General features: G+C 43.6%; 1 protein-coding gene across 2 annotated transcripts; it reads left to right on the top strand.

Moving 5' to 3' along the window:
- Positions 1–82: 82 nt before the first annotated feature.
- Positions 83–10,279, top strand: NDUFV3 (NADH:ubiquinone oxidoreductase subunit V3). Of its 2 annotated transcripts, XM_055801370.1 has the most exons (4): positions 83–979; positions 1,345–1,435; positions 4,819–5,784; positions 10,010–10,279. In XM_055801370.1, the coding sequence occupies exons 1-4, from the start codon at positions 773–775 to the stop codon at positions 10,174–10,176; spliced, it is 1,431 nt and encodes a 476-aa protein (XP_055657345.1). In that variant the 5' UTR covers positions 83–772; the 3' UTR covers positions 10,177–10,279. The 2 variants fall into 2 exon arrangements, with proteins under 2 accessions (XP_055657345.1, XP_055657346.1); XM_055801371.1 differs by lacking the exon at positions 4,819–5,784 and having other exon boundaries at positions 97–979.
- The last annotated feature ends 2,375 nt before the right edge of the window (positions 10,280–12,654 follow it).

Below are 12,654 nucleotides of genomic sequence, written 5' to 3'. Positions count from 1 at the left end.
GACGTGTGGCCGTGCTGCGCCTGCGCAGCCGGGGGCGGCTCCGCGAGGCAGCGCCTGTCCCGCTGCGTGACACGGCGGGTGCACGGGAACACCCCCGGCCCCCGGGGGGCCCGCATGCCCCGCTGCGCTGGCCGCTCTCTCAGCGGGGCCGCTGAGGGCAGCGGGCGGGGCTCAGCGCAGCCCTCCGCCCCTGAGCGCGCAGCGGGGAGCCGGAGGGGCCGGGCGGCGGTGCCGATCCCCAGCCGGGGCGCAGCAGCAGCCTTCCTGTGCGCCTCGGGGTTTGGGTGATCCCGCCCGCCCGGGCCCTTGGCGGGGTTTGATGGGGCCGCGCTTCAGGCGGCAGCTGCGCTGTGTCCCGGTGGCGCGGCCTCAACAGAGAGCACGGCAGGATGAAGCCATTTCCAATAGCCGCGTTTCGCGTAATTGCTCCGTGTACAACTGCAGATAACGGACAATGTAAACGGCCGCTTTTAACTTGAAAGCAGCGATTCTATTTTAAAATACTTGGAGTTTTCTGCCTTAAGCGTTGGAAGTAACTGACAATGTCCTGGTCATGCCGCTCACGAGCCGGAAGGCTGCGTGTCTCCTCCATACCGCCCTGAGAATGCCCGAGCTCATCTGATCTCGGAAGCTAAGCAGGATCGGGCCCGGTTAGTACCTGGATGGGAGACGGCTAGGGAGCGCCGGGTGCGTAGCCTTGGTTTAGTGGTGGACTTGGCAGTCCTGGGCTAACGGTTGGACTTGATGATCTCAAAGGTGTTTTTCAACCTAAATGATTCTACCGTTCTATACTCGACACTCCCACCGGGCCTCGCCAACGGCGTCCCCGCTGCGGCCACCGGCAGGGGCAAAGCCCCACGGCTCAGGCCCCGCCCACCGGGAGGGCCCGGAGCCGCCCCGGCGTTCGCGCACCGTCCGGGCTCACGTCAAGATGGCGGCTCCCTCGCTGCTGGGCTGCGGCCGGGTGGCGACCCGCAAGGTAAGGGGGAAGGTGGACGCCGGACGTGGGGAAAGGGGCAGGGGGTTGTTCCTCGGGCCCCCCTACCCCTGCGCGGTTGCTCGGCTCCCTCTCGGTGGCACGCACCCGGCCGGTGACCTTCCCCTTCCCGGGCCCGTGGCGCAGGTGCCGGTCGAGGGGCGGTGCGCATGCGCGGGCGGAACGGCGGCCCCGCCCACCGAGCGCCCCCCACCGAGGGGCCGGTGGCACCGGCGCGTGTGTGTCCTGGGCCCCGCCGGGGCCGGGGGGAGACGCGGTTCACCGGGCCGTTGCGGCGGGCGCGCGTCCCGCGTGGGCCGGCGATCGCTTGTGTCCCGCATCGTTCCTTCTTACACGGTGCCTTGCAGGTGTTGCGGCTGGAGGCCCGGGGGCTGCGAGGGGCGGCCCCCAGCGCGGCGCTCTGCACCAGGCCGGCGGGCTCCGGGACGCCGCCAACGCGTAAGATGCTCCTTTCGTCCTCAGCGGTGGGGGGGGGGGGTAAATAAAAGCAAACGGGCATGTAGCTCCTCTTAGGAGAGCCTCCTTTCTTGGTGCTAACCACCTTCCCCTGCTGCCTGCCTGCCTGCCTGGGGAGCCTTCTGTGCCCTGAGTGTGGTACCCAGACCATAATAATCAGCGGGTTGGAGCCGGGAGTCCTGAACTGAAGTTCAGGTCCCTCTGTCATTAAATTGGCAAGAAAAGTTTAGAAATGCTCGTGGCCACAACTGCTACTTAAGCCAAGAAAGTAAAAGGTCACTCCCATGTAAACCAAGGATTTCTGTTCCAATGTACTGCATAGTAAGAAAACTAAAAGTAAAGGGCTGGTAGGAATGGGGCTGTGTGGGATATATTTACATTCGTAGGCCATGCTGCGAGCTTGATACTTCTTTCCTGTTCACCTTCACTTTAATGATAGCTGCTGTGATGTTTGACTAGACTTGAGAGCTATCATTACATTTGTCTTAATCTAAAGAAGCTTTGCAAATAGCCTGAAATGTGATGGAAATGAGTGTAGCAAGTTACTCTCTTAAACGAGGTGCAAAATCTGGTTTTGGACTTCGAATGTTCCCCTTTCTCTTTTGAAATGTTTGGGTTGTGAGGTCCAAAAGCATCTCATTCCACAGAAAGAAAGACTTGCAAGATCCAAATATCTACTCCAGGCAATAGTGTCGAGAAACTGCAGAAAACTGCCATGGCCCTGTTGTGTTAAATTTAGTTATAGTGCTTCTTGCCCCATAAGTTTGCAAGCAAGGCAATGCATGGACCTGGGTTTGGATGCTGCAGTGCATTCAACATTCAGAAGTATTTGAACCCCTTCTGTTCCTTACCAAAGTCAAAACATGAATACAAACTTCAGAGAGGGATATCTTGTTCAAAATGCTGTTTGTAAATAGGGGCTCACTGAATTCAGTGAGTACATTTCCCACCCCCAATCAGAGAACCATGTGCTTAAACAGCAAAGCTCCGTGGGACCATACGTAGAATGATCAGACAGCTGTTGAAAAGATCACTGGAAGAATAATTGAATGTGGGCTTCTGGCTTCTAATGTTAGCTTCCTAAATGCAAAGGCATATAAAAGTTTTGTTGTTACATTAACAAAGCCTTACAATATTTTTGGGGCGTTATTTTAAGTGTATTTGAGATGTACTTTAGCATCAATTTCTAGATTCATTGTCCTGCAGCTCTGGTTTCAGAAGGTGTCAGGAGACCTTTTAGACCATCTCTTTCAGCCAGCTGCTTCCCCTGTAAATGGTTATGGTTAGTTAATGTATATAGGATGCAGCTGTCCTTTTCAGATTTTAGCTGGAACGGGGTGTGCAAAATTTCTTCGATAAAAGTCATGTTTACATACGAAGTCAGTGATGGGGAATAGACCTATAACTTCTGCGTGCCACCTTTCTGAGTGTGAACATGTTTTAAACATGTTCCAGTAATGATGCTGATGTTACCAGCATCAGTAAGAATGCATCTGGGAATAATATTCTTGTTACTGATTTGGATGTATTGTTCTTTTGGCAAAGTGATGCAAATACAGATCAGGTGGTACAAAGTTTGAGGTACCCTGATTAAAGTGTGTGTACCAGTTGTATTAGACTTTATGATTAAAAGCTGAAACATATCTTTTTCACATATCCAAATATTACTGTTTAAAGTATTTATCCAATAACACCTACTGTTAATGGTCAAGTTGAATGTAACGTGCCTTCCTGGTTCCTCAGGATGTCTTAACATTAATACTACTACAACTTTTGCTCAGCTTTCACTTGTCTGTCATCCCTTGGGGCATTCTTGTGTTAGTTTGGCCTTCCTGTACGCTGCTTTGAAGAACTCTTCGATCCTGAGCGGTTTCCTCATGTATTAGTTTCTACAGGTTACTCTTTGGCTGTGTCAGTCTGTGCAGGGAGTCAGGCTTATTTCAAAGGTGGCTGCCCATCCTCCTACTTCCCCCTGCCTTCCCTACCTGCCCTGCCCCTTCTGTCTAGCAGAGACAAATAATGTGCCTGAAATTATTCAAAAGTATTACCTGTGTAGTAAACTGTTATTTTTTTCATTTGTACTGAAGAACTCTGTATTTCTTTGTTAAATATTTTGCTTTTAATTTCATGTGTCTGTCTCTTCTATGATGTTTTCACTTGGAAATTGCTAAAGACTTGCTTCTGTTCAGAACTCATTATACTAACTCTTTAGATTGTGCAAGGTATTACTGTAAAATACTAGTAAGGGGGAAAACTGTATCTAGTTTATGGTTTTGTAAAGTAGATCTGGGTTTCCAAATTGCAGATAAATCTATGCAATAGAGTGGAACTCTGTTGAATTATACAACTGGTTGGAAGCAGTGCAACTCATAATGGAGTTGGCTTTGCTATAGCAACTTTCAGTGATGCTGTATCTTCCTAATGTGCTTCCAGTCTTCTTTGTCCTCCTGTTTTCAGTAACCACAGCAGTATTTGCTGTTGATCAACCTCTCAAGGATATCATTAGCACAAGCATCCAAGGGGGTTTTGGCACTCTCTGAAAGGGCCTGAACGCTGCTGCTTTCTCTTCAACTGTTGGCTCCTTGTCTGGAGAATTTAGCTTAATGAAAGTATCCATGAGGGAGAGGAAATAAAGGCAGGGTAATATGAAGGTCTCCTAAAGCCTCTAAGACTTTACAAAGAGGTCTCAAACGAAAAAGGAAGTAGAGACAGTAAAGACTGGAGGAGGTGAGGTCTTGGGGAAGTAACATTAAACTGTATTAGATACAATTTAGTTGGTAGGTCACATGGACGCATGAATAAGTAATACTTTCATGTATGGCCTCAGGTATCTGTTATTCTGCTACTTTGTCTTTTGGGAGTCATCCCTCTCTATTGCTTTAAAGATAACTACTGCAAGAGGCTAGCTATTGCTATGTCTGTTCACTGTGTCTTCTGCTTCTCTGGCTTGTTCATAGACAAGTGTTACCTCTGTAACAGCATATTTGAAGAGCTTAGCTAACAAGCTGTCTTAATGTTCATCTGAGATAGGAAGGTGGCTGTCAACCACTTTTAGTGATGCAGAATTGAATCACGGAGAAAAATAGCTCTTGCAAGGACTCTGGAAAAACAAGGAGCAAAAGGCATTGTCTCATGACTTTCAGCATTGTGGCAGCAAAAATTGTTAAGTGCTAAGTAGAACTCTAGTTTCTTTAACTTAAAATGTCTTAAAACTTTCTGCTTTATAATGCCTGTATTTAGTATAATAACTTCTTTCAATTTGCTTTTTGTGCCAGATTATCTCAGAAAGTTAAAATTGACTAAGATTACTAATTAATAGCGGTGTCAAATATAATGATGATAATCCTCTTTATGCCATTTCCTAGATGTAGTGGCACCACAGGGAAGCACCAAACTGCTAGCCACCAAGGCACCAGCTGAATTTCCTAAAATGTTATCTTCTAGCACTCTCCTTTTGTCTGCAAATAAAGGTGAGAGCATATCTAGTACTAACCTCGAGGAAGCTTCAAAACCTTCTGCTGAAGACATGAGGGTGTTCATGTCAAGAAAAACCGTGGTTGCATTTCCTCAGCGAGTTGTTTCTTCCCTTGAGGAGGAAAATGTCACTACACCAGCAACAGAAAGAGACTTGAGGAAAGAGTTAGTTGAGGAAGAAACTTCATCTTCATCCAGCTCAGATTCAGATTCTAGCTCAGATTCTGGGGAAGAAAATGATGATGATTCAGAAGCTGCCATTAAAACCAAAGTTGAGTTTCCTAGACGGGATTCCATCTTTTCTGAGAACATCGCAGTAAAGGCATCAATGCTAGCAAGAGAGAACTTGTCCCAAAAATCCCACCAAGAATATGTAGCTAAGAAGAAGACATGCAGAACAGAAACTGATGTGTCTCCTGTCAAGCAGGTCACGTTTTCTAAAAGATCAGTCAGCCATGAAAAGCCAAAATCCAAAGCAAGAGACCCCAAAGTAAAATCAACTCCAAAAGAAGCAGATCGGCAGAAGCTGGTCTTAGAACCACGCATGACTGAAAGACAAGACCTGACGGATGTCACTCATAAATCTGATTATTTGGAGGAAAAGTCCATTGGAACCCAGGTAGCAGCTATTCAGCTGAAAGCTTCATCAGTGACTCAGAAAGACAAAAAGCAAAAACTGGTATCCAGAAGAGAAGAAAAACAGGTGAAGGAGGCACAGGAGTCAGAAGCAGAGGTAGTAGCTGCTCCTAAACCAGAAAAGACTTCTGAAAGCACAATATTGGTGATGGGCACTACAGCCAAGGAGGAGACCATTCAGGAAGCAGGAGTCCAGGCTGGAGAAAGAAACACAATAGAGGGTACAACTTTAAATTGTTTGAACTGTATTGATTCATCTGGGCTAGGGCTGAACTTTTTTTAAAGTGTTTCCAAATCTACTCTGTTCATGATTCTCTGATCTTTATACTGAAGCTAACTGTGTAGCAGTGACTTTCTGGAGGATAAATTCTTGTTCATTGCTAATTGTTGTAAGTGCTCAGTAATACTCAGTTTCCAGTTATCCTGTGAAAGGAAGTGGTCTTCATTTCACTGTATTTATATTTTCATAAACCAGTTAATTATAGAATGAAAATGAGATTGTTTCCTCTATGATGAAAATCATGGAGTTTATATGACAAAAATTGCTTTCCCTCTTGTCTTTTCTCAGAAGGATTTTGTAGCTGCCTTTCTCCTGACCCAAATTTGGTGCCATCTGATTTTTGCTCTAAATCCTGCTGTCTTTTTTTTTTTTTTTTTTTAAGTCTTGCAGTGTTTCAGATTTCAGTAGACTTTCAGAAATCATAGTATAATGTCAGAAACAGGTATTGATTCTGAGATTGGTGGGTTGTAAGCAAGTCATGTTGAAGTAGTAGAGCTGACCTTATAACTCAGTTTTTGTAGTGAATTGGAGAGGAGATAGTGATACATTTTTAGGAGAGAGCATCATGCATCATATAATCATCTCCCTAGCTATACTTCCATGTTTAACTTACCCTTTTTATTTACTACCAGTTCTGTTAACTTACCTACTGATCTCATTCCATGTATTTCGATAGCAAATGCCCCTCCATCCTGGTCGGTGGTGGCTTACCATTCTTGCCTTTCAACTTAGGCAGCATACCATTTTTAAGACCCCGTGCTTCTGGCTGCTTCTTTGAATGAAAGAGTTTGCCTACTTGGAAGTAAAAGCAACATAGTTGTAAAGCTGCTTGGGTATCATCCTTCAAGTGATATCCTGGCAGAAAAGGCCCTGGGGGTCCAGGTGGACAGCAAGCTGACCAGCAGTGTGCCCTTGCAGCAAAGACCACCAATGGTAACCTGGGCTGCGTTAGGAGGAGCATTGCCAGGAGGCTGAGAAAGGTGATCGTTCCCTGGTGAGATACAGCGGGAGTGCTGTGTTCGGTTTCAGGCTCCCCAATACAAGAGGGATGTGGAGCTACTGGAGATTGTCCAGCTGAGTGCCACTAAGATGGTGGTGAGACTGGAGTATCTCTCCTGTGAGGAAAGGCTGAGAGCACTAGGACTGTTTGGCCCAGAGAAGAGAAGGCTCAGGGAGATCTCATCAATGTGTATAAATAGTTGATGGGAAGGTGCAAAGACAGAGGTAAGACTTTTCAGTGGTACCCAGTGACAGGATAAGAGGCATTGGGTATGAACTGTAACGCAGGGTTTTGCCTGAACATCAAGAAACACCTTTTTGGGTTTTTTTTCTTTTTTTTTACTGTGAGTGCTGGCAGAGGTTGCCCAGAGAGGTGGTGGAGTCCCCATCCTTGGAGACATTCAGAAGGTGTCTGGATGCGGTCCTGGGCAGCCTGCTCTAGCTGACCTTGCTTGAGTGTTTGAGGTTGGACCAGATGACATCCAGAGGTGTCTTCCAGCCTCAGCCATTCTGTGACTGTGAAGTGTCTAAGCAGGTTAAGCGACAAATAATAGATTTTGTACATGGGTTCCCAGGATACAGTGCTGAGTAAAAGACCAACCTTCTGTTTTAAGGGGTTAATTGGCTCATAATTTCATCAAAGAGCTGGAAGCTAAGCTTGCCTTCTTTCCTGACTAAAACTCAATGGTGAAATACAGCACTGTTTGCAAGTGACATCTTCAGTTACTTGTTCCTCCTTGCAGTCAGCAGTGGATTTCTTAAAAAAAAAATAATTGGCAAGGGCTATTCCTATTTATCTACAGAGATGCTTTTCTCCTTATTCATCCATAGTGGAGTTCTAGATGCTAGAGGGGTGGGTTTTTTCCACATTGAAGCTGATATGAAGACCCAAAAAATCAGTTCAGTTAACTTTTTTAAGTATGAGAGGGAGGACTTAACTGTTAAAATGTTCTAATGATTCAAGGTGAAGATTATGACACATCAAAGATCTGTGAAGCAACCTCCTCCACTCTGATGCTGTAAATCCAGAATTAAGGTTAAGCCCATGTGACAAACTTCCTGCAGATCTGTATTGATGGGGCAACAGTACCACTGTGCCTCAGACCCATTGTTGTCATCACACAGCAAAAACCTCCTAGGTAGGATGTGGTTTTGCTGTTGAGCTCCTCTGTGGAGATGGTAAGGCTGCAGCAGCAGGAAAGTTTCTGTTGGGTAGGTGCTAGAGGACTCTGATGCAGTGGCTGCAGGAGAGGTGGGGGTTAGTACAGGCAAGTTCACACCCTTTACTGCTGGTGTAATGTCTTTGGGTGCAGAGGGTACCAAAGAGTCAAATGTAGCTACACCGTGTTTAACAGCATCGCTGGTATATCCAGATGTATCTTATTCTCTTTTCCTTTGGAGGCCTTTGAGAACAGCTACTGCTTTTCAGTGTTTAACGTTCACAGTTAACGATACCTTCTGTATTCTGTACTTCTGCTCCTGTGTTCTTTTGTTCATCTGCAAACTCTGCAGCAGGCACGCTGAAGATGTAAAAGCAACTTTTCCCATTACAAACCTGGACGTTAAGGTGATGTCATCTGCTTTGTAGAGCAGGTATGCTAAGCAGTCAGCAAAACCTGCTGACTTTAACTGCTAAGCAGCAAAATAGTAGCATGTTAACTCAGAAATATACCTCTTATTCGTTTAGGAAGAACACCCTGTGAAATACTTGCTCTTTAAGAGAGAAAGCATAGATGAAGTCTTAAGTGTGAGGATGATGAACTCGGGGATAAATTTTTCCTTTGAGAAGCCAAGTACAGTGTATTTGGGCAGGAAAAACGAGGCTCCCATCTGCTTTTCTTCCTGAGCATCTGTCTCTTAATTTGGAACAACTGTCTGTTGCAGGTTGAATGTACGCTTGCCTACGCTTGCCTGTTCTTGGGGCTATTTGCAGCAAAGACCGCATCATCTGGTTTTTGTATCTGTCGTGTTGTCTGCTATGAGCTGTCTCATTTGGCACTGAGCAGTAGGCACAGGGATATTTTCATAGGTTGCATGTGTTGTTTTGCTGGAACCATGGCTTACAACATTGCATTTGATAAGCAAGTCTTGCTGAATGTTACAGATACATGTTCTTAAACTGATAGTGTTACATTGCAATAATGGTGTCATAATTAAGGGGAAATTCTGGTGTTCAGTTGCCCGAGTCCTTGTATGTTTGTTGTAGATGATTGTATGGCAAAGAGCTTAATACGGTCTGACCTAAACCACTACATACAAATTTATATGATGAAGGTTTTTATTAGACTATGCTTATGTCTTTCCTATTGTTAAAACTCTGGGTATATGAGAATAAATTAACATTGGGAGTAAAGTTTTATTTCTTGCAATTTCCTTGGTTGTAAAATCAGCCTGTAACAGGAACCTTTTATGTAAATGTTACTGTCTAAATTTGCATAATATTCTAAAAGTGTAAGAATTAATGTTGGCTTTAATGTGAAGTAAGGAGTTCTGAATAACTTCGTTAGGTTATTCTTTTAGGAAGAAGAGCTGATACAAAGTTTAGAAGATTATATTTAGAAGAAAGGAAATTTATATCAAAGGCTCTTGATATATCACTGTTCAGTATAACCACATTTGAAATTAAACCATGGAGATATCAATAATTCCATCACTTCTCCCCATGGAAAATAATTCAATCTGTAAAGTAGTTCTAATAGCTGTATCTCATGGTCTGACATGATCATAAATCATTTGTACTGCTTCTTTGCCTCTCCTGGCTTGCTAAGAATGTCACCTACTGTTCTGGCTGGTGTGAAAACCAAGGCAACTGTGAAAAAGCCAGGAAATGCAGACATATGTCTTCAAAACATAAATGACATGTTCTGCCCTATCCACCCCCAGTATTAGGTGGTAGCTTGGATTTTAAAACCTGTGCTGTATTAGATGACTCGTACTGATTCCCCTTCCCCTACTGCATACTAATGTGCTGCTTTAGGATCAGACAAGGTACCAGCAGAACTTAGTAAACTTACCCTTTTGTGATAGTTGCTGACTTTTTTTACTTTTTTTTTTAATGTTGGCTGGATGAGGGATCTAACAGTATATGAAGGCTGGCTCAGTAATTAAGAATAATGCCCTTTGATGTGGTATCCTTATAGTCACCAGTTACTGTTTTGTTTTCACAGAGACCACAGCAGCTGCTCAGCCTGCTCCAGAAGAATTCGATAATTCTACCTACAAGAACCTTCAGCATCATGAATATAACATTTATACCTTTGCTGATTCTGTTGCAGTTCTCTCAAAATTCAGGCAGCCTCAGCCATCTTCTGGAAGACCATCACCAAGACACTGAAAGAACCACATTTAAAACAAATGCCCAGACAGAACAAGTTGTTCTGTTTAGCGTTGTTGCTTCATCTGTAGTATAAATCAGATAATAAATGCATAATAAGTTATGCTTGTGCTTTTGAACGTTTCTTTTTAGCTCTTGGAGCCCCTCGCTTCTTGACTTATATGAATGAGCTGCAAATGAATCATCACAGAATAAAAACAGGTTTTCTGCCTTTCACTATATATTATTTGGTGATAGTGTAAAAAAAGTCCCGACTTTGCTCAGTGTCTCCAAACTTTGGAAACTGGCCATTCTTTCAGTACTGTTGTCAAAGAACGCAATAGCCCTTGTGCATGTGCCTGTTTAGCATGTGCCATGATTTTAATTATCACTGTAATTGCTGTGCAGGCTGTTCTCCTTGCAAACAAACATGTTCCCAGCTCTGAAGAGGTTATGTTTACTCTGGATTTGAAGTTAAAATCATTGGCTGGAAACAGCCTAAGACATATTTGTCTCCTGTGGCAAGAGTGTATGTTTTGTGTTAGTAGAGGAATGTAAGTTCATGTAATGTGACTGAAACATCTCAAAACCTCTGCTGTTGTAAAGGGAGAATGTACAACTTTATTTAATCTTCTGTTGGGGGTTCTAGCATCCAGGTTCTGCACTAACTGAAAGAATTTAAAATGCACTGAGTGGGCAGTTCCTAATGAACTACTACTTTGATTAAACTCCAAGTGAGAAAACTTATTTCTATGGGTAGAATCACTTGAATGTTATTCTTAAATGTGATTAAAATAGCATTATGGTGAAATCTGCTTGTACTAATTCAGTGAGACTATGTTTCAGTTAACTTCTGCTGTGGAAAAAAAAAGGGAAGATTGCTGTCCAGCTTTGCTCTTGTGCTACAGAGAATGTGAGAAATGAGGCACTTCTCAATATATGTTATCAGCAGTCACAGTTGGTCTCGGTAAATTTTGTGTTTCCATCCTATTAGTAACAGTCTTCTGCCCTCTGGGAAAACTGCCTTGATGACCACCAGCTGTTGTGGGTTTAGTTCCATTTTGGCTTCTTGTTCATTTGAGGGGTTTTTTGAGTTAATTGGTCTTTGAGCAGTTGTACTTGCAATAGCTCCAGCATTTTCCATCACCTGTCTGTATTCTTTCAAGCAACAGAATATGCAAGATCAAAGGGAAAACAGAGTCTGCTTTAGGAGTCTATCTGGATATTGGATGCAAATCCCTGGGTGCAATTAGTAGAACAGATATTTTATACTCTGACTTGGCAAAAATGTCGTAAGAAGGATCAAGAGGGCTACATCAATCTGCTGTGTAGAATTTGAAGTCAGAAACCCCTGGCAAGCAATTTTATTGTCCTGTAAAAACTAAGAAGTGACTAACTATGAAATTTAAAAATCAGCAAATGTCTAAGTCCATGTGCTTAGGAATAAAGTGCAGAAAGTCACTTTGAGACGCCAGTGGTGCCACGTACACTGGACTTGTAAAAGGGAAAGAATAAAAACATGAAAGAGTAAGGAAAAGGGTCTTCTTTATTAAGGGCCCGCCGGAGGGCCCCAGTAAAGCTGCTGTGTTTTCTTATGAACTGAGGCTCCATGTAGTAACCTGAACCCTGTAGCTTAGATCTGCATTGGTGCTGAACTATGTTCCTAACTATTTGTTTTGTGATTACAGAAGGCTGTAAATTGTCAGTATCTAAACAGTAAAAGCTAAAGATAACTATTGATATGCATATGTATTTACTAAATCTACCCACAGTAGCTGTGACTGTTAGCTCTTCGGAGCCAGACTCCTTTGTCTAAGGAGGCTTGTCGTTATAAATACTGACAGCTTAGGAGGAATGGGTTGAAACAAAAGTGTGTCTTGCTTTCAGTCAATTCCTACACGTTTCTAGCTGAGGAAGTTCTAATCTGTGTTTGGGCTAGGCATTTTGCTACCCTTGTTTCACAATTACAGCAAAAATTAATGGTGAATGCCCTTCCTATCTCTGTAATCCTGGCTCAGTGGCTTCTGATGATCTTTCCTGCACCTCTAAAATCAAGTTGGAAGTCAAATAAATTTGTAACTCTTTTGGTATATATGGTGTGTATTGTATATTTGTTCTGTTTAGTGAACCAGTCTGCTCGGGGAGGGGCAGATAGTGTGAGGAAGGGCACCAAGACTTTTTCCTACTGCTGAGTTTTGCTGGGCTTCAATGAAAAAGGCTTCATGTTTTTGTACTTGGTTATTATCAGATATTATTGTGTTTGAGTCATATGCTAGCATTTAAATTTCAAGCAGGATGTGATACAATATGCTCAAATTCTGTGACGTTATAACTTTGGTTTGCTGTGCTAGGCACTTGTCAGATACAGTCAGGGACCTTGTTTTAAAGAATGTATAATCCAGGATATTAACATAACTCCTGGAAAACGTCAAATGTGAAAGAAATTAAGCCTCATCTTAGTTTTTGTGCAAACCAGCTCTTCAGAACCAGCATAAACTT

This window comes from Falco peregrinus, chromosome 4 (assembly GCF_023634155.1).
Source record: "Falco peregrinus isolate bFalPer1 chromosome 4, bFalPer1.pri, whole genome shotgun sequence".
Lineage (NCBI taxonomy): Eukaryota > Metazoa > Chordata > Aves > Falconiformes > Falconidae > Falco > Falco peregrinus.
Note: the sequence above shows the minus strand (reverse complement) of the source record. Positions and strands in the feature narration are given on the sequence as shown.